A 19497-nucleotide genomic window follows, 5' to 3' on the forward strand; every position below is an offset into this window, starting at 1 on the left:
GTTCTCAGCTTGCTCTCCGCTCCCACCGGCTTCCTGGTGCGCTCCCACCGGCTTCCTGGTGCGGAGGGGCCTGCTGTCTGGATCACAGGGCAGCCAGACCCCCGGGGTCGCCCCACCTCTGCCCTGAGGACAGGCTGCGTGGCGTGGTCGATAGCTGCTCTCAGCTGCCTGCCTGAGCCTCAGGCCCCGGGGCGCCCCGCCGGCTGTCAGCTGGACAGACTTGGAGTTGTGAAAAGCCAGAAATTCTGCACCTGTTACGTTTTTGTGTCCCAGCCTGTGTTTCAGAGTAAGGAGCGTGAGTGCGCCGTGAGTGGCGTGGATGGGTTTCCGTGTCTGAGACACGCCTTGCGCGCTCCCTGGTGCCTGCGGCTTTGCGAGCCTGTCTGCTGTCTGTCCTGGTGTCCAGGTGACTGGCCTCACGAGCTGGTGGGAGATGCCCCTGCCGTCCTCCGGGACAGCTGGTGGTGAGGCTGGAAGGGCAGAGAACAGCCCACTCAGGACCTGGTTTCCTTCGTGGTCGCGGCCCATTCAGACCGCCTCTGGCTTCATTTCTCCGGGAAGCGTCTGTGCCGTCAGCTCTTCGTGGTCTCGGGATCTCGGCCGCGGGCTGGGGGCCGCAGTCTGTGTCCCACCCGGTCCCGGTGGCTCTGCAGCTCGTGCCGCCCTCCCCGCCTCCTCGAGCCCCGGTCCCTCACTCCAGTCTGTCTGCTTTTCTGAGCCGCATCCACGGCCGTCGCCGGCTCTCACGGGCTTCTGTGGTCTCTGTCTCTGCTTTCTGTTGTTCGTCACGGGGTCTCCTCGACCGCCGTGCGACGTATTTCACGCACACACACGTCTTTTTCTTTGGTGGACGAGAGGCTGGTTCTGTGTTAGTTCGTATGAGTGTTCAAAGTGCCCTGACTTGGCGGTTGGTGCTCGAAGCTTCTGCTTGGTGGGGACACAGGTCCCCTCCGCTCATGGGTCACTCTCCAGAGCTGGTCTGGGGTTTCAGTCAGTGGCCAGTGCCACACTCCCCCTGTCCGAGCTCAGACACTCGTGACTCCCCGGGACCCGACCTGAGCAGGGGTGGAAGGCAGCAGGCAGGGCAGGCTGGGAGCGTGTCCAGTTACAGCCCACAGGGGTGGGGTGTGAGGGGTGCAGCTGTGGCCTGCGGATGAGGACACAGGCGGCCCGGGACACCTGGCACTGACGGGCTGGCTAAGTGGCAGCAGTGAGCAGGTGGGTGTGCGGCGCAGGGACCCCAACAGGACATGACAGGGAGACTGGAGGCTGAGCCTGGACACCTCTTGGGGTTCACAGTAGAAGGAGGAAAGAAGTGGGGCTGTGGGGGGCCGTGGGGGGCTGTGAGGGGCTGTGGTTGTTTCTCCGAGATGGGCGGAGGCCTCAGGGTCGGGCGCTGATGGGAGGGAGCAGGCCTTGGCAGGACAGCGGTGGGGTTGGGAAGTCCTCGGAGCCCCTGTGTGGGGACAGCAGGAGAAATGGGGGGCGGGGAGGGTGGGAAATGGGGCTCCAGGCAGCGGTGAGGCCTCTGGAGCTTGTTAGAATGCTGGTTCGGCCTGGCTGGTGTGCTCAGTGGCTGGGCATCACCCTGTGCACCAGAAGGTCATTGGTTCAATTCCGGTCAGGGCACATGCCCAGGTGGTGGGCTCGGTCCCCAGTGGGGGGCGTGCAGGGGGCAGCCAACTGATGTCCTCTCTCATCCATGTTTCTCTCTCTCCTTCCCTCTCTGAAATCAATAAAAACACGTTAAAAGCCCTGGCTGATTTCGCTCAGTGGTTAGAGCATTAGCCCTCAGACCGGAGGGTTATGGGTTCAGTCCCTGGCGAAGGGCATGTACCTGGGTTGCAGGTTTGATCCCTGGCCCCAGTCGGGGTCGTGCGGGAGGCAGCCTGGCAATGTGTGTCTCTCTCATCCACGTTTCTTTCTCTCTCCCCTTCCTTCCCTTCCATTCGCTTTAAAAATCAGTGGGAAAATATGCTTGGGTGAGGATTTACAAAAAAGAAAGAAGAAAGAAGAAAGGAAGGAAGGGAAGGAGGGAGGGGAGGGAGGGGGAGGAAGAAGGGGAGATGCCGGTTCAGGGGTGCAGGCAGCCCTGCTGAGCTCTCGCAGGCTCTGGGCCCCTGGGCCCCACTCAGGCCCCAGGAGCTCGCAGAGTGACCATGGCAACACCGAGCCCACCAGGCAGGGCGGGCACTGGGGGCAGAGCCCTGAGGACCAGGGTGACCTTGCGCACAGCCCGCGGGGGCGGGGGCGGGAGGAGCGTCAGGAGGCCGGAGGGAGAAGACGGCGTCAGCCTGGGTCTACAGCAGCGACCCCTTTGGGGGTTGAGCGACCCTTTCCCAGGGGTCACCTAAGACATAACAGTAGCAAAATTACAGTTATGAAGTAGCAACGAAAATAATTTTATGGTTGGGGGTCCCCACAACACGAGGAGCTGTCTTGAAGGGTCGCGGCATCGGGAAGGGTGAGAACCACTGGCCCACAGGGTGGTGGACGTGGACGTGGGCGTGGAGACCCCCGGGCTGAGGGCAGGAGCAGAGCGGGAGGGGCGCAGGGGCCTCAACCCTCCAGGGCGAGGGGCTGGGACCGAGGCGGGTAGTGAGTGACCGGGGGTGCTGGACCCGAGGGTGTGAGGTCCACCCTGGGCCACGACTAGCCGCCTGCGCCAGGGTCTCCACCTGCTCCGAGTCGTCCTTTATTCCTCTCTCAACGTTAGGTGCAGTTACTCGTTTTCTACCCCAGGTTGACGTCCCGTCAACCCTTGTCTTAGGGCCTCAGTGACCCACACGCCTGGGCGTCTGGGTCTCCACGGTGAGCTCCTGTGGCAGCCCCTCTGGTGGCCAGGCCCGTGGCGTCACCAAGACGGACGTCCTGGATCCCAGGTGTGATCAGCTCCGGTCCATGAGACACGGAGGCCCACCGTGAGCAGCCACCATCCCCAGGGCACCCCTGGGGGTCCCAGCCCCCAGCCCCCCGCCCACCCCTCCAAGGCAGCCCTGGGGTCCCGCGCACCGCACCTCACTTCTCGCACGCCGGTGTCCTTTCTCGGTGCTGTGCGGGACAGGCGCCAGGTCCGAGCTCCCCAAACACTCGAAGGGCTGACCTGGTGCCCTGCCCGGCGTGCAGATTGCCCGAGCCTGGTGCTTCCCTCTCGGCGCCCGTGGACGCTCACTCCTGGGAAGGCGCTGTCCAGCCCTGGACGCTGGGGCCAGGCTGCTCCCTCAGCCCCTGCCCAGCCACCTCCACACGAGCAGGTCCTCTCGGGGCCCCTCCTTCCTGCGGCACAGCCAGGCCCCGCTGCCCGTCTCCGGTCAAGGAAGGACAGTGACTCCTTGAGGAAAGCCTGCATTCTTGTGGCCACTCGTCAGTAGGCGCTTGGCCAGAGCTGGGGACGGCTCTCCCGGGCGGGGGCCAGGCAGGCAGAGGCTGGGCGGGGCTGTGGCTCAGGCCTCGGGTGGAGTCTCATTCCCACTGGGGAACTGGCTTGTCGGGGACGGGGAGCCACGCGGTCCCACGGGCCCTCCAGCGGTGCTCCCGAGCCTCGGAGCAGCTATGCTGGGGCTGTGGGTGCGGTTAGGACCGACGCCCAAAGCAGCGTCTCTGCATCTGTGCCTCCCGTGAGCAGGAGGTGGTGGCTCAGACTGGGCTGTGTCCTTCACGCCTTCCTGGGGAGGGGGCGTTGGTGCGGACGCTGCCCTTCCCCCAGCGGCACAAGCCGGTGGGAATGAGGCCTCTGCCCGCCCGTCCCAGAGGGTGACAGTGTCACCGCATTTGAGACTGTTCTCAAGTCTGTCCAGCAAGTTCCAAAGGCTACAGCGAGGGCAGCTGGGGCCCCACCTCCTTGCAGGCAGGCTTGGTGTCAGGGTGGGCGTGTGATGTGTCCGCTGGTCCCAGTCTCACGCCGGTAGCTCCACCTGGGGGTTCAAGAAGTCGCTGTGGCCGAGGAGGGACTTGATTGCAGGGTGTGTCTGTGACCCGGACAGCTGACTCGGGCAGGGCAGAGCCAGGGCCCTGCCGACCAGGTCTCTGCGTCTCATGGCCACGTGGAGGGCACAGCTGTAGAGTCTGTGTGACACGCACACTGTCCCCTGAAGTCGGGAGGTGGACACTACATGTGCTGTGGGGTTCTTTCTGCAGGAAGTGGAGAAAAACCGAAGGCATTTTTCAGTTTGGGTTTTTCCTTCCTTTTGCCTGGTCCCCGTGCCTGCTCGGCCCCGCCCACCGTCACCATCTCTGGAGCGTGATCCCTGTGTCCCGCGCATGCCGTGAGGTGGTCAGGGTGCAGACAAGTGACTCGAGCCCCTGGACGGAGCGTCTCCCTCTGTCTGGCCTGGGAAGCAAGCCCTTGTTCTTGGGGCTGTCGGTGCACACTTGACCGCTGCCCGGCCCGGGGCAGGAACAGCAGGCCCTCGGCGCGGAGACCTCACGGAGGCCAGGGTGCTGCCGCTGTGTCTCCTGACGGACTCGCCTTAGCTTTGCCCTGCACGGCAGGGCTGGGGGCTGAGTGACTGGGGCTCGTGTCTCCGCCCCACAGCTCGAGGAGGAAGCCTGGCGGGGATTCGCTGCCCTGGACGACCCGCGCGCTGGACTCCTGGACCTGCTGGGGAGTGTCAGAGGCTGGCGCTGGAAGGGCTCCTCCCTGGAGACCTGGGTCACCTGTGAGCTGGAGCGCTGGCTGCAGACACAGCCTCCCCCGGGGCCCGCCCAGGTGAGCCCCTTCTCCACCCCACCATGCTCCGAAGATGGCTTCCTCCCACCCCACCCACCCTTCTTAGCACCGTGGGCTCCGTGCCCAGCTGATGGGGCCTCTGCAGCCGCTGGGTGGCCTGCGTGGTGGGAGCTGGGTGGCCGTTGCACCTCGGCCTGTGGGCTTGGCCCTCAGCCCCTGACGGCCACCTGTCTCCTTCACCGGAGTCCCCAGCCTCTGGCCTCGCCTGCCCTGCACCAAGCCCACAGCCACAGGACGCCATCACCGCTGAGGCCGGCTCTTGGCTTCCAGGGCAGCCCAGGGCTGAAGCAGCTGCAGGCACGTGTGCTCGGGGTCCTGGCTGAGTGTCCCCCCAGTCTTGTGGAGCCGCTGGTCAGCATCTTCCAGCTGCGGGATGCAGACCGGAGCCACCTGCTGGCCCATGTGCACGGGCTCCACCAGGAGGGCAGGTTCAAGGAAGTGAGTGTGGCCCCTCGTGGACTCCACCCCTCCACTGTGGGGGTGCGGGGGTGGCTCACGAGACCAGCCGTGCGGGGACCCAGCTCGAGGCCATGCCTGATGTCGGGGTCCCGGGAGCCCCAGGCTGTGCCCAGGTCTACCTCGTGGTGCCGTGGTCCTTGCGCTCTGTCCAGCACGGGGACACCCGGCTCTGCCCAGAAGTTGTGTGTCAGGGTCACTGGGCGTGTCAGGTCCCCACCCGCCTGGAGATTGGCCACTGTGCTCCTGTTCCCACAGCTGGTCTGGTCAGTGACCGAGTCTGTTCGACATCTGCAGGAGCAGCCCCACCCCCACCCCAGAGCCCTGGGTGCTAAGGGGCTGCGCTGTGGGTGGTGCCCCCTCTTGCGTGCTGGCAGGGTGGCTTGGACTGGGTCAGGCGGCGGTGGTGACCAAGGGTGCTGTGGGCTCCCGGCACCAGGCTCAGGCAAGACTCGCACCCGCCCGCACTGGCGCCCCAGGCCGGCCCCCAGCATCACGGTCGTGTTACCTGCGGAAGTTCAGCGAGGGGCACGGTGCTGGCACTGGGGGTCGTGTCGGTGACGAGTGCCCAGTCCGAGCTGTGCATTTGGTGCCCGAGAGGGGGGTGGTTTTGCCCCCTTGCTGTGGGAAGGCAGTGGGGCTGGGCAATGGGACCTGGGTCTGCTCCGTCTCCTTTGTAACAAGGAGCTTCTGAGGGAAAGCGGGAGTCTGGCCAGGGGCCCAGGAGTGACCCGGGTTCGAGGGAGGCCACAGGGAGTGGCAGGCCTGCGGCGAGCACGGGAGGCGCCCTGGGCCGTGGCCCTGAGCCGCTGCTGCAGGCGCAGGAAAGCCCGAGGCTCCTCGCGGTGACCAGTGAGCCAGCGTGGGGAGTGGTGGGACCTGTGCCCAGCCGGCAGGGACGAGGGCGGGGGGGGGGGGCGTCCCGTGCAGGGAGGAACCGGGGTCTGGCGCTGAGTCTCAGCCCTGCTCACCAAAGCCACAGCTGCCTGGGTCCGAGATGAGCCTGACCAGGGACAGCGGCAGCCAGGACACTTGCCCCGCGTGGGCCCGCGTCCCGGAGGGGAGGCTCAGTGGAATTTGGGCGCCGGGCTCAGAGGTGTGTGCCAGGTGTGGGCAGCTCGGCCGCGCCTCGTCCCTGTCACCCCACCGGTCGGGCTCTCGTCTGCCGGCTGGTGAATGGCTCTGAGACACCAAGATGGCCACTCGGGACAATGTGGGGCCGGCCGCTCCGGGCGTGAGGCCCTTCTCGGGGGGCTGAACGGGCCGCGCCTGTGAAGAATGCAGGACGCAGAAGACAGGCCGGTGCTCCGTCTTCTGTCACACGCGGGCTCTCAAAGGGTGTCTGGGCCGGCGCACCGCCCTCGCGCCCCGAGGCAGGGTCCCCACACAAAGGGGCTCTGTCCCGCACGGCTCCTGCGCAGGGCAGCCATTGTCCCCGCGGCCGCGGCAGGCGGTGTACGCTCCAGTGCCCGCGCCCGAGGCCGCATTCAGGCCTGTGCTCGGATCAGCGGGCACCCGACTTAATGCGACGCGGTATTTCATGTCCAGGCGGCGGCTGGCTCTGGGCGGCATGAATGCCCGCTTTTGTCTCCTGAGTTATTTTATTTACATTTTTTAAACAGCTTATTAAGGTAAAAAGATAGCTTTGCTTTAAGTGGGGGGGGGGGCTTGGCTCCAGGCCCAGCCACGCCACAGAGGTGGGAGGCAGGCCCGTCCTGGGGTCCGAGGCCACTGGAGCAGGCAGCCCAGGGGCTCTGGGGACCCTCTGCCCACGTGGCCACCCTGGCGCCTCTGGGCTTTCTGCTATTTTCCCCAAAAGCAGCAGCTCGGGGGCCAGTCTGTAAGGTTCCCGCAATCCCCCGACCCAGACACCAGGCAGCCGGGGTCTGCCCTGGAGGAGGTGGCTCAGCTGCCAACTGCACCCCCAGGTCACTGTGGCCCCCCAGATGGAGTCAGGGCGCCGTGTCCCGTACCTGTGCCCTCCCCCAGCCCAGCCTCGCAGAGCCCGGAGGCCATGCTGCTCAGCAAGGACAGCTCCTAAACTGTCCCTGGGGTGCCCATGGCCTCCAGCCCAGGCTCGCTGGCCACACCCCGGAGCATCCACGCGGGCCGCCTGGCCGGGAGAGGGCACCCTGGGCGCGTGGAGGGCTCTGTTCTGGCCAGAAGGCTGGCTGCTCTGGGGAGACCGGGGGAGGGCGGGAAATCCTCCTGATCGTGTCCCTGTGCGGCACGTAGGGTGTGCACCCCCCCAGTGAGGCCTGAGCTCTGGGCACGGCCCGCCCTCCACACTGGCCCCGCCTTTCCACAGCACTGGACACCCCCGCGCCAAGGACCCTGGCCACAGCACTGGACACCCCCCGTGCAGAGGGCCCTGGCCACAGGGCAGTGGGCAAGCGGGCTGGGTGGACACCGAAGGCCCCTGGGATGCTGCTGGCTCCTCGGGGGGAGGGAGTCCTGGCCGGCAGAGAAGGGGGAGCCTGGGGGCTGGAGAACAGGGCGGGGCAGTGCCCAGCCAGTGTGTGACCCTCTCCTGACCACCTGCCGCCCAGGCCACCATCCCAGGCCACCTCCACTAGGCCTGAGGCCTCGCTCCGGGATTCAGAGGGTTTTTGGACGGGTGGGGCCCACAGAAGGCTGGGGCCTGAAGGATGATAAAGTCTTGTCCTCAAAGGAGCTGGACCTGCGTACTTGCAGGCTAATAACACTTCCTCTGGCCCTGTGCCCCCTCCCCCGGCCCTGTGCCCCCTCCCCCGGCCCTGTGTCCCCTCTCCCGGCCCTGTACCCCTCCCGGCCCTGTGCCCCCTCCCCGGCCCCGTGTCCCCTCTCCCGGCCCTGTACCCCCTCCTCCGGCCCTGTGCCCCCCTCTCCCGGCCCTGTGTCCCCTCCCCCGGCCCTGTATCCCCTCCCCTGGCCCTGTGTCCCCTCTCCCGGCCCTGTACCCCCTCCCTGGCCCTGTGCCCCCTCCCCTAGCCCTGTGCCCCCTCCCTCGGCCCTGTGCCCCCTCTCCCGGCCCTGTACCCCCTCCCCTAGCCCTGTGCCCCCTCCCCTGGCCCTAGGCCCCACCCTCCCACCTTATGCCCCCTTTCCCTGCCCTGGGTCCCGGGGAGGCTGGTGGAGGCCCAGCTCCTGGACTCTGGCCAGGCTGTGGAGGCACTGGGTCAGCGCTACACAGGGAAGGGCCCCGGCCTGCACCCCCTCTAGATCCGGCTGGAGGCCTGAGTGAGCCTTTCCCAGGCCGCTATTTTGGTCCTTTCTGTGAGCCGTGCAGGGTGGGTGGCTGCCCCGGCGGTTATTTTTGCTCATAATGGGAGCACGACGTATGGAAAGTATTAATAGCTCGGCCTGCGCTACGTGCTGCAGCTCAGGGCTGGCGCGTTCTCACTGAGTGGCCTGGGGTCAGGTCCGGTCCAGCCGCGGCCCTGTCTGAGGGCCAGCTGCGGGGTTGGCCTTCTGCCTCTTGTCTGCCCCCACCCCCATCCTCTGCCCACTCATCAGCAGGCCCTGGTCGGGGCCACCTGGGCCCAGCACCCACCTCCAGACCCCGTGCAGGCCGTGCCCCAGCCTGGGAGGCATGGGTCATTCCCACCTGCCCCCTGTGGAGTCTGGCTCAGTGCAGGGGCCTTGTCTGCCAGGACACCACAGGCTGGACTTGAACAGCCCCCGTCGCTGTGCCCGCAGTGACGGGTGGTGGCCAGGCATCTGTGCAGAGGGGCAGGAGCCCCACCATGGCTGCCTGCCCCCAGCCAGTGTAACCGCTCCTTTGTGTTTGCCAGGCTGTCACGCTGGGCACGAGGCTGCGGCTGCAGCCAGAACTTGACCTTGAGAAGGTGAGTGTCTTTCTCGTGTGAATGTCAGGTTCCAGCCAGGATGCGGCCCGGGTCTGGCAGGCAGGCAGGCAGCTCCCACCTCTGAGCCCTGGGCTTTGCTCCCCACGGGGGACAGGAGTCACATGTGACCACCCGACTGTGTGAAGGGGACTGAGCCATCAGCGGGCTTTGGCATAACGTGCTCAGAGCGGCCATCCCCAGGAGCCACGAAGCCAGCCTTCCTCTGCCCAAGGGGGCCAGAGGGGCACCCCGTCCAGTCAGATCCAGACAGCTTGACCTACGAGGTTGCTTGGGGGAAGCTGAAGGGAGTGAGGGCCTTTGTTGAGTCCTGATTCTTGCAGGGGGATGTGGCATTGCCCAGGCCCAATCACAGCAAGGGGCTCCCTCAGGGCCTCCTGAAGGACCTGGGCAACTGGGAGGTCTGTGGTCGTGAGCCAGGCCAGGGGCTGGCACTGCACCTTGCCCACGGTGAGGTGTGTCTGGGCTTCCAGGCCCACTGCCGGTGGTGGGCCTCCAGTGCTTCGTCATGGAGATGTAACAGTCACAGAGCTGCAGGGACAAAGCCCAGGGAGCGGTGGGGGCCTGTGTGTGTGTGTGTGTGTGCGCGCGCATTCACGTGTGAGGTGTGGTTCATGCAAGTGTGTGCTGTGTGCACAGGGGCTCGGACACCAGTGCTGGGTGAGCACACCGCACTCTGAGCTGGGGTGTGCGGGTTCCACGGGGGGCTGTCGTGCTGGCCTCCGAGCTCCGCGAGGCCCTCTGGTTCTGGCGCTTCCTGCACCGGGGCGGGGGGGTGGGGGTGGGGGTCAGGGTCTCCAGCCTGAGGGTATCCTCTCCGGCAGATGAGTGCCCCCCTGCTCCTGCAGGACAAGGTGAACCTCGTGGAGCGCTACGTGGACGGCTTCCCGGACCTCCAGAGGAGGCTGCTGGCCCTCATGGACTCCTGGTGCCAGCCCGGCCTTGACATCAGTGTTGTCGCCCGGTGAGTCCTGTGGGGGAACAAGGTCTCCGAGGGGCTGCGTGCAGAGCCCAGAGGCGGACACTGGCAGGAACTGTGTGAGGGCGCTAACTGCCCTGGCACCGCGCCCATCTGGTCTTCTCCTCGTGGAGTGTGCGCTGCGTCGGCCGTCCCGGCAGTCACAGAGAGCAAGCGGATCTGTGTGCATGTGTGTGCACAAGTGTGTACACGTGTGTGTGAGATACGAAGGTGTCACTAGAAGGTGGGGCACAGGGATGCGTCTGGGGTGGCCCCAGGGTGACACAGAGTCTGGGACGGCTCTTAGGCCACCTCTCCACGCAGCCCGGGGTCTCACTTGATAATCTGACCCAAGACTCCCAGCAGGGTCGTTGGACCCACTGTCCCCTGGAGCAGTGGCCTGCGCACGGTCACTTTCTGGGTTTGCTTCCTCTCCCCAAACATGGGGCGCATTCTGCCGGTCCCCAAGGGTGGCTGTGACATCACACACACGAAGCTGCAGGGCGCACCTGGCACCAGGCAGGCACAGGTGGCGTCTGTTGTCCTCGCTCTTGCTATGTATTCAGAAAGAGGGTGACACAGAGCAAAGCAGTGATGGGGTGGATGTGAAGGGGAGACACGGGTGGGGAGTCAGATGTGACTGTGGGAATGGGTGTGAGTGAGTTAACGTTTCCCAGTCTGGGCCCTGACAGGGCCTGGAGGCAGTGACACCATACAGGGCGCACACCCCGGCTCCCAGGTCTTGGGCCCTGAGGACCGTGCTCAGGGAAAGGAACCAGGGCCCCTTGGCGGACACACTGGGAATAAGAGCCGCCCTGGGACGGCATGACTGCCCGGGTGGTCCGAGCGAGCGGAGGCGGGAGGGAAGCTGTGCAGCCGAGCGGCCGGCAGTCACCCGTGAAGTCCCGGGATGATGGCTGGTGCGGGCCGTGGGGCGTGCCAGGAAAGAACACGCAAATGACCTTCATCAGCGGTGAAAGGGCATCGCTTCGGGCCCCACAGACGTTCAGTGGTCAGGAGAGACGCCAGTGACACACACACCGAGAGTGTAGATGGGTAGGTCAAATTCTTGGAAAACAAAACTTACCAAAACTGATACCAGAAAAAACAGAAACTTCGAATAGTCCTATACCTACTCAACAAATCAAACGTGTAGTTTAAAACTTGACTGTGAAGACGACTTCGGACCAGATGCCTTCGCTGGTGAATTCTTTCAAAGTTGCGGAGGAAGTCGCTGCAGGCGGTCACAGGAGCACCCAGAGAACGTGAAAAAGACACGAGGAGAAAGGGAAGTAGAGTCTGTGTACCTCAAAGACATAGATACAAAAATACTGAACAAAATATTAGCGGTCAAATCGACTTACACGTTCTAGAGTTAAACTGAGAAGAGCCCTGGCCGGTTTGGCTCAGTGGTCAGAGCGTCGGCCTGAGGACCAGGGAGTCTTGGGTTCAATTCCAGTCAAGGGCACGTACCTTGGTTGCAGTTCGTCCCCGGCCCTGGTCAGGGTCATGTGGTAAACAAGCAGTCACTGTGTCTCTTTTGCATCAATGTTTCTCCCTACCACTCTGTCTGAAAATAAATGAAAAAATATCCTTGAGTGAGGATTAAAAATAAAAAGAAGAAAAAAATGAGAAGCAGCCCTGGTTTGTGTGGCTCAGTCGGTTGAGCGTTGTCCTGTGCACCAAAAGGTCACCAGTTCGATTCCTGGTCAAGGCACGTGCCCAGGTTTCGGGTTCCATCCCTGGTGAGGGTGTGTAAGGGAGGCAACCAATCCATGTTTCTCTCCCTCCCTCCCTCCCTCCCTTACTCTGTCTCTAAAATCAATAATACATATCCTCGGGTGAGAATTTTAAAAATATGGCAAGTGAGGGCGTGAAAAGATGCTCCATCGTATGTCATCAGAGGAGTGAAACCTGAAAGGAGAAGCAACCACAGGCCTGTCAGAGCGGCAGACCCAGGGCAGACCCGGGGCAGACCCCGGGCAGACCCCGGGCAGGGCAACGCGGCGGCTGGAGGACAGGGAGCAGCGGAACGCTCGCCCCCTGCTGGTGGGGCTGCGGGCGGTGCAGCCACTTCCGAAGGCAGGTTCTCCGGTTCTTACAAACCAAACCTCTAACCACAGGACCCAGCGATGGTGCTTTTTGGTGTTTTACCCAAAGGAGCTGAGCACCTCGTCCACACAGACACCTTCACTCGGGTGTGCACAGCAGCCTTGCTCAGAATCGCCCAACACCTGGGAGCCACCACGGCGCCCGTCCGTAGGGGACGGAGGACAGACCAGAACATTACTCGGCAGTAGAGACCTGGGCCGAGGCCGTGCAGACAGGGGAGCCTCACCTACCTGTGACTCTGAGAACCAGACTGCCGAGGCCTCACGCTGTGACTGCAGCTCCGTCTGTCTGGAGGAGGACAGACTGGAGACAGCGGAACGGTGGGGGGCTGGGGAGTGGGGGGCACAGGATTTTCAGGCAGTGAAGCTGCTCTGTGTGACGCTGTGACAATGGACACGTCACCCCATGTCTGTCCCCACCCACAGAACACCCCACCAAGAGTGACCCCGATGGCTGTGGGCTGGGGTGAAGGTGAGGTGCAGTGTGGGTCCATCGAGTGTAGCACATGGACCCCCTGGAGGCGTTGATGGCGGGGAGCAGACACCTGGGAAACCTCGGTGCTCCCTGCTCAGTTTTGCGGCAAACCCAAAACTGCAATAAAAAAAGCAAAGTTTATTTCTTTAGGAAGCTAGTGCCCCATGATCAAGGAGAATTTACTCCAGGAATGCAAGGGTGGTTTACCCTTCAAAAACCACTCGGAATCCACCCCGGTAACAGTTTAGACAGCAAACCACAGAAGCATCTCGACACCTGTAGAAAAAGACGGTAACACCCCAAAGCTGTTGGGGTGAAAGTCCCCAGCAAACGACAAGTGGACGGGGACTTCCGGAACCGGGCCGAGGATACCACGGGGAAAGAGTCACAGCCCGCGAATGTGCCGAGTGGGACTGCTGCGCAGTAAGCTGCGTGTCTGGAGCGGGCGTGTCCATGCGGCGTCCGCACCACCCGGACCCACCGCGCCCGCGCCCCGGCCCTCGGTGCCCGGACGGTGTGGAGGCGGCGCTGCAGGTGCAGAGGGCGGTGCCACCTGCCGCGGGAGCTCCCGGTGTCCGTTGGAGGTACAGCTGCTGCGGGCCTCCGCGTGGGCTCGGCCCTCACTCCGCGGGTGGGCACCCAGGAGGGCGATGGCCGCGTGCAGGGCAGCTGCGTGTTTCCCCGCAGACACTGTCACGCCGCCCGAGTCCCCTCCCTGCGTCTCCACGGCCACGGGTGACACGGAGCGAGTTCTCGGGGCTCCCTGGCCGGCGCTCGCTGCTCCGCGGGCGGGGGGCTGCATCTGTGCGTGTTTTTAAAATTGTTTGTGGTTTTCATACGGCTGCGTTTTGAGAGATTTGAGAACAGACTGATCGCGTCTCCGCCTCTTGGCCAAGATCAAGCGTAAGAAAGACAGCCTGGGCTGGAGGCCCGGGTCGGACGCGTGCGGGGGCACTTCACCTGGTCTCCTTGTCGGCGTCTTTCGGAGAACAAGTTCACTCTCGAAGTCCCGTCTGTCCCTCAAGGACATTGAGGCGCTTCCCCTAGCTTACCGGTGCGAGCACGTTCTGTTTGTTTCTAAAGGTTTTATCATTTTAGGTCTTTATGGTTCCTTTTTAAATTTTTATTTATTTTTCTTTGTTGATTTAGAGAAAGAGGAAGGGAGAGGGGAGAGAGACAAACATCAGTTGGCCGCCTCCTGCACGCCCCCCACCAGGGATCAGGCCCACAACCTGGGCATCTGCCCTGACCGGGAATCGAACTGGCGACCTCCTGGTGCAGGGTCGACGCTCAGCCACTGAGCCATGCCAGCCGGGCAGTTCCTTTTGTAAAAATCCTTACCCAACGAGCCCTGGCCAGTTTGGCTCAGCGGTTGGAGCATCGGTTTACAGTCCAGAGAGACCCGGGTTCGGTTCCTAATAAGGGCACGTACCTCAGTTGCAGTTTGTCCCCAGCCCTGGTTGGTCATGCAGGTGGCGGCCACTTGATGTGTCCCTTTCACATCGATGTCTCTCTCTCTCTTCCTCTCTCTCCCTCCCACTCTGTCTGGACAAAAAATGGAGAAATGTCCTCGGGTGAGGATAAAAAAAAAATTTTATCCAAGGGTATTTATTCCATTGATTTTTTTTAGAGAGAAACATCAGTGTGAGACACATCAGTTGGTTGCTTCTTGCGCATGCGGGGCTAGGGATTGAACCTGCAACCCAGGTGCGTGCCCTTAACTAGGAATTGAGCCCGAGACCCTTTGGTGTGTGGGCCGAGGCTCTAAGTACACAGCCACACTGGCCAGGGTGGTGACTGGTTATTAGATGGGTCTGGGTTTCAGTTCTTTTTTTCCCACATGGTGGCTAATTGTTCCGTCAGCATTAGCTGTCACTGTCCTTCCCCCAGTTCCTGGTGCCTTTGTCCGGGGTCCGTGCGTGTGTCTGGCCCAGCCCGTCCACCACCCGCAGTACCACACGCTCTGACTGTGGTAGTCGCGTGTCTCGAGGATTCCAAGCGTGTCCCCCCTTCTAGACCGTTGCATTTGCACGGGAATTTGAGAGTCTGTTTCTGGACTAGCCCTGAAATCACCTCCTGGGCAGGACGGCACGGCCAGGGTGCGGGCCTCGGGCCTCGCGGGAGCCGGAAAACGTGCACGGACCACGCAGAGGCAGGAGCAGACCCTCAGAGACCCTGCACGCAGTAAGCGCTGTCACCTGACAAGGGACCTGGCCCCGCAGCACGGGCTGCAGCCGGCCGCCAGTGAGGAGCGTGATGCAGCGCTTCGAAGACGCCCGTGAAGACGCCTTCCCAAAATACTACAGAGCAAATCAAGAGAAGCAACATTGGAGAGAAAGATGAAAAAGATTAGACATTCTCTCAAGAAGGTCCAATAGCCAAGCGACAGGGATTCCAGGAAGACAGGAGGGCGACCAGCGTGGAGCTCGTGCAGCCCCTCCCCAGGCTGGGAGAGGCCAGAGATGCCCACACTGGCTGAGAGCCCTCAAACCCAGAACCCTCAAAACCAGAGCGAACAGGAGCTAGAGGGGGTTCCGAGAGCAGCGCCTGCTCAGGTCTGGGGTTACTGCAGCCCAGTGTTGGCTCAGCCCGTCTGGTGAGCTGCAGGACAAGTCTCGGACCATCTCCAGTACCACTCCACAACCCGATTGTGGGAACGTAGTGGGGTCTGCAGCCTGGCAGGGGGAGAGGGCACGGCTATCCTGGACCCCGATGGGCAGGGGCCCGGGGAGCAGCCCGCAGCTGGCAGAGCAGGGGCCCTGTTCACCTGTGTTGACCTGGGGTGAAGCGGGCTCAGTCCCCAGGACAAACCCCGAGAGATGTTAACCCCTTGAGGAGAATGTGCTTAGCACGGTTGTGATATTCTGACCTGACTGGGGAGGACGGGGAGGGGAGCTGAGGTCAGACGCCCACAGGCTGGATAGTGAGGTCCCGGAGCAGGTGTGGCGCTCGGAGGCGCTGCTCGCGCAGGGGCTGGCGCCGGGGTACGGTGCCTCACTGCCTTTTCTATACGCCTCGCAGAACCACCTGACCTTAACACTGCTCTTCTGACTTCGCTGGAAATGGAAATCTTGAAGATTCACCCAAAGAGAAAGCAGTGCTGGCTGGAGCCATGTCTCTCTTGCAGGCGGTACCCGCAGGTGACCTCCCTGAGGCTGGAGAAGCTGAGCCCCCGCGTGCTGAGCCGGCAGGTCCTGCGCCTCCTGGAGCGCTACGGCCTGGACCCAGGTGAGCGAGGCTCCGCACCTGCACCGTGCAGCGCCCGGCTGCGCACCCAGGGGTGCCAGGGCTGTGCTGCCTGCCGGGTTCAGGCCACTCAGGACCCACTGGCCCTGGTGACACCTTCCTGTCTACTGCCTGCTCCCCCTTGCAGCCCGCCCCGGGCCTGGTCACCAAGCAGCAGCCACCTGTGAGCCCTCTGCCCACCTGGGGGACCCCTGGGAGGCTGGGCCTCTGGGTGAGGACCACCAAGGCTGCACCTGCACTGTGCCCCTCCCCCATGCCCCTCCCCCTCCTCTTCCCTCCTCCCCAGGGTGACCACAGGCACCCTTCTCTTTGGTTCATCTCAAAGGCAAAGTCTTTACTAGATCATGGAAATTCTGTCTGAGTCCTAGTGTTCTGAGACTTGGTCAGGGATGGTGTTGAATTTTGTCACAGACCTTTCCTGCATCTCCCAGGGTGAGGTGCTTTTCCAGACCACAGGTGTCGGGACTGTGACTATGGCTCCTTAACTGACCTTCTGTGTCATACCAGCCTTGCATCCCTGGGGAGCCTGCCTGCCAGGCTGCAGGTCCGCCCACGCCACCGCCAGGCCGTGTGATGTCCACGTCTGTGTGCGCGGCGGACCCGGGGTGTCTGAGTCCGGGTGTGCACGAGGTTCAGCCGGCCTCTGAGAAGGGAGTGACCACAGCCCCGCTGTCCTCTGAGGTCGCCTGAGACGGGTGATTTCTTCCCCAGGGGTACAAATGGCCTGCGCACCAACCCCGCTCGTGGGACCGTGACCTCTGACACAGCCCAGCCCAGGTGCTTTCGGTTCCGTGGGGACAGCCGTCACCGGGGCCGTGACACCCCGCGCCACCTGGCAGCCTCTGGGGCCTTCTCTCTTCCCTTTTCATCTCCCTCCATCAACCGCACTTGAAGTGTTGGCTTCTCCAAAGAACTAGCTTTGGGCTTTTCTGCCAAGTTGAGATATAATTGACCTGTAACATCGCACTGGTTTTAGGTGCGCAACGTAATGGTTTGATATTTGTGTATATTGTGAAACGGTCACCACAGTGAGTTGAGCAAACATCCGTCACCTACACAGTTATCTTGTTTTCTCGTGTGAAGACGTTCAGCCCGTATGCGATGCGGGTATTGTTAACTTCGGTTCCCGTTCTGGGCGTGGCTCCCGGAAGTCTTCTCTCTCTCCCTCTCTGTTCATCCTCACCTGAGGATATTTGTTCCATTGATTTGTATTTATCTATTTTTAAATATTTTTTCTTTATTGGTTTTAGAGAGAGGAAAGGAGAGAGAGAGAAACATCGATGAGAGAACATCGATTGGCCGCCTCCTGCATGCCCCCCACAACCTGGGCATGTGCCCTGACTGGGAATCAAACCGGTGACCTCTTGGTGCAGGGTCGACGCTCAGCCACTGAGCCATGCCGGCCGGGCTTTCCACTGATTTTTAGGTAGAGTGGAAGGGAGGGAGTGGGGGGAGAGGGAGACACACACACTGATGTGTAGATACATCGATTGGTCAACTCTCGAACACACCCCACTGGGGCCAGGGGTCGAACCAACAACTCAGGTACTCGCTCGCCCTTGACCAGGACTCGAACCCTTTGGTCCTTGGGCTGACGCTCTAACCACTGAGAAAACCGGCCAGGGCAGGATTTCCTTCTTTTTAAAGGCTGAGTGATATTCCATCATCTCTGTGTTCCACCTCTGTATCCACTGGGCGCTGATGGACACGCAGGTTGTTTCTGTGTCTTGACCGCTGTGAATCAGGCTGCAGTGGACACGGGTGCAGCTATTTCTTCAAGACACTGATTTCATTTCCTCCAAACAAATGCCCAGAACTGGGATTGCTGGGTCCTAGGTCATTCTACTTTTCATTTTTCTGGGGACCCTCCGTACCATTTCAGTGGCTCGGCAGTCTGCATTCCCACCGTCAGGCGCGAGGGTCCCCTGTCCTGCACCCCCACCAACAGCTGTCTCTTGTCTTCCGGTGACGGTCATTCTAACAGGTGCGAGGGGACATCTCACTGTGGTTTTCATCTGCATTTCTCTCATCACTAGTGATGCAGAGCATCTCTCCACGTTCCTGTGGCCTGCTTGGGTGTCTTCTTCAGAAAAATGTCTATTCATTCCTCTGCCCGTCGTTAAATCAGATTATTTAGTGGTTTTTGTGCGTGTAGGGGGCGTGTTTTTGTTTTTGTTATTGAGTTGTATGAGTTCCTTATATGGTTTGGGTCCTAACCCTTATCCGATACGTGACCTGCACATATTTTCGCCCGCTCCGTGGGCTGCCCATTCACTTTCCAGCGTGTTCCTGTGCGGCACAGAGGTTGGCGTGGCGTGGTCCCACGTGCTGACGTTTGCTTCTGTTGCCCTGCTTTGGGCTCTTTCGTTCCCGCCTGGTGTGCGCCTCACCTGCCCGCCAAACTAAAGGTCAAGCCTTTCCGCTGCTTGACCAGATCCCACGTTTCAACGTACAGTATCGTTGTTACCGTTCAGCTCCAGTTTCAGCCACACTTTGTTCTTCTTTTGCCCGTGGGTTAGTTAGAAATGTGCTTCTCTGCTTCCAAGCCACGTGACATTTTGTCGTCTGTCGGGTTTGGTGTGTTCATCTCATCGTGGTCAGAGACCGTGCATCCTGAGACCTTGGATGGGCTGGGACGTATCGTCGGGAGGAATTCAGCCTCTCAGAAAGCTGTTGCTCCTCTTCCCTCTGCTGCTCAGACAGCCTTCGCCGTGTGGGGCTCAGCGGGCGGGGCTCAGCGGGCGGGGGCTCAGCTCAGCGGGTGGGGGCTCAGCCGGTTGGGGCTCAGCGGGTCGGGGCTCAGCGGGTCGGCCGGGGGCTCAGCGGGTCGGGGGCGGGGCTCAGCGGGTCGGGGCTCAGTGGGTTGGGCTCAGGGGCTCAGGGCTCAGCTCAGCGGGTTGGGGCTCAGCGGGTGGGGGCTCAGCGGGTCGGGGCTCAGCGGGTCGGGGCTCAGCGGGTCGGGGCTCAGTGGGTTGGGGCTCAGGGGCTCAGGGCTCAGCTCAGCGGGTTGGGGCTCAGCGGGTCGGGGCTCAGCAGGTGGGGGCTCAGCGGGTCGGGGCTCAGCGGGTCGGGGCTCAGCGGGCGGGGCTCAGCGCTTAGGGGCTCAGCGGGCGGGGGCTCAGCTCAGCGGGTGGGGGCTCAGCGGGTGGGGGCTCAGCGGGTCGGGGCTCAGCAGGTCGGGGCTCAGTGGGTCGGGGCTCAGCGGCTCAGGGCTCAGCCCAGTGGGTTGGGGCTCAGCAGGTGGGGGCTCAGTGGGTCGGGGCTCAGTGGGTTGGGGCTCAGCGGGTCGGGGCTCAGCAGATCGGGGCTCAGCAGGTGGGGGCTCAGCGGGTGGGGGCTCAGTGGGTTGGGGCTCAGCGGGTCGGGGCTCAGCAGATCGGGGCTCAGCAGGTGGGGACTCAGCGGGTCGGGGCTCAGCAGATCGGGGCTCAGTGGGTTGGGGCTCAGCGGCTCAGGGCTCAGCTCAGCGGGTCGGGGCTCAGCAGATCGGGGCTCAGTGGGTTGGGGCTCAGTGGGTCGGGGCTCAGTGGGTTGGGGCTCAGCGGCTCAGGGCTCAGCTCAGCAGGTCGGGGCTCAGCAGATCGGGGCTCAGTGGGTTGGGGCTCAGCGCTTCACTGCAAGGACGCTAGTTACAGATTTCCTTTTCCTCACTTTGCTTTGGATTTGTTTTTGGTTAA

At 62.7% G+C, this 19497-nt stretch overlaps 1 protein-coding gene across 1 annotated transcript in view; it reads left to right on the forward strand.

The window, feature by feature from the left end:
* The window catches only part of EXD3 (exonuclease 3'-5' domain containing 3), a 60569-nt gene that overhangs the window by 11128 nt on the left and 29944 nt on the right, over window positions 1–19497 (forward strand). Inside the window, exons 5-9 of the mRNA XM_036261661.1 lie at window positions 4535–4708; window positions 5000–5167; window positions 8959–9012; window positions 9855–9994; window positions 15702–15802. Coding sequence (XP_036117554.1) covers window positions 4535–4708; window positions 5000–5167; window positions 8959–9012; window positions 9855–9994; window positions 15702–15802 — 637 coding nt within the window. The remainder of the gene's footprint in view (window positions 1–4534; window positions 4709–4999; window positions 5168–8958; window positions 9013–9854; window positions 9995–15701; window positions 15803–19497) is intronic.

Source organism: Molossus molossus, unplaced genomic scaffold (genome assembly GCF_014108415.1).
Source record: "Molossus molossus isolate mMolMol1 unplaced genomic scaffold, mMolMol1.p scaffold_m16_p_14, whole genome shotgun sequence".
Classification (NCBI taxonomy): Eukaryota; Metazoa; Chordata; class Mammalia; order Chiroptera; family Molossidae; genus Molossus; species Molossus molossus.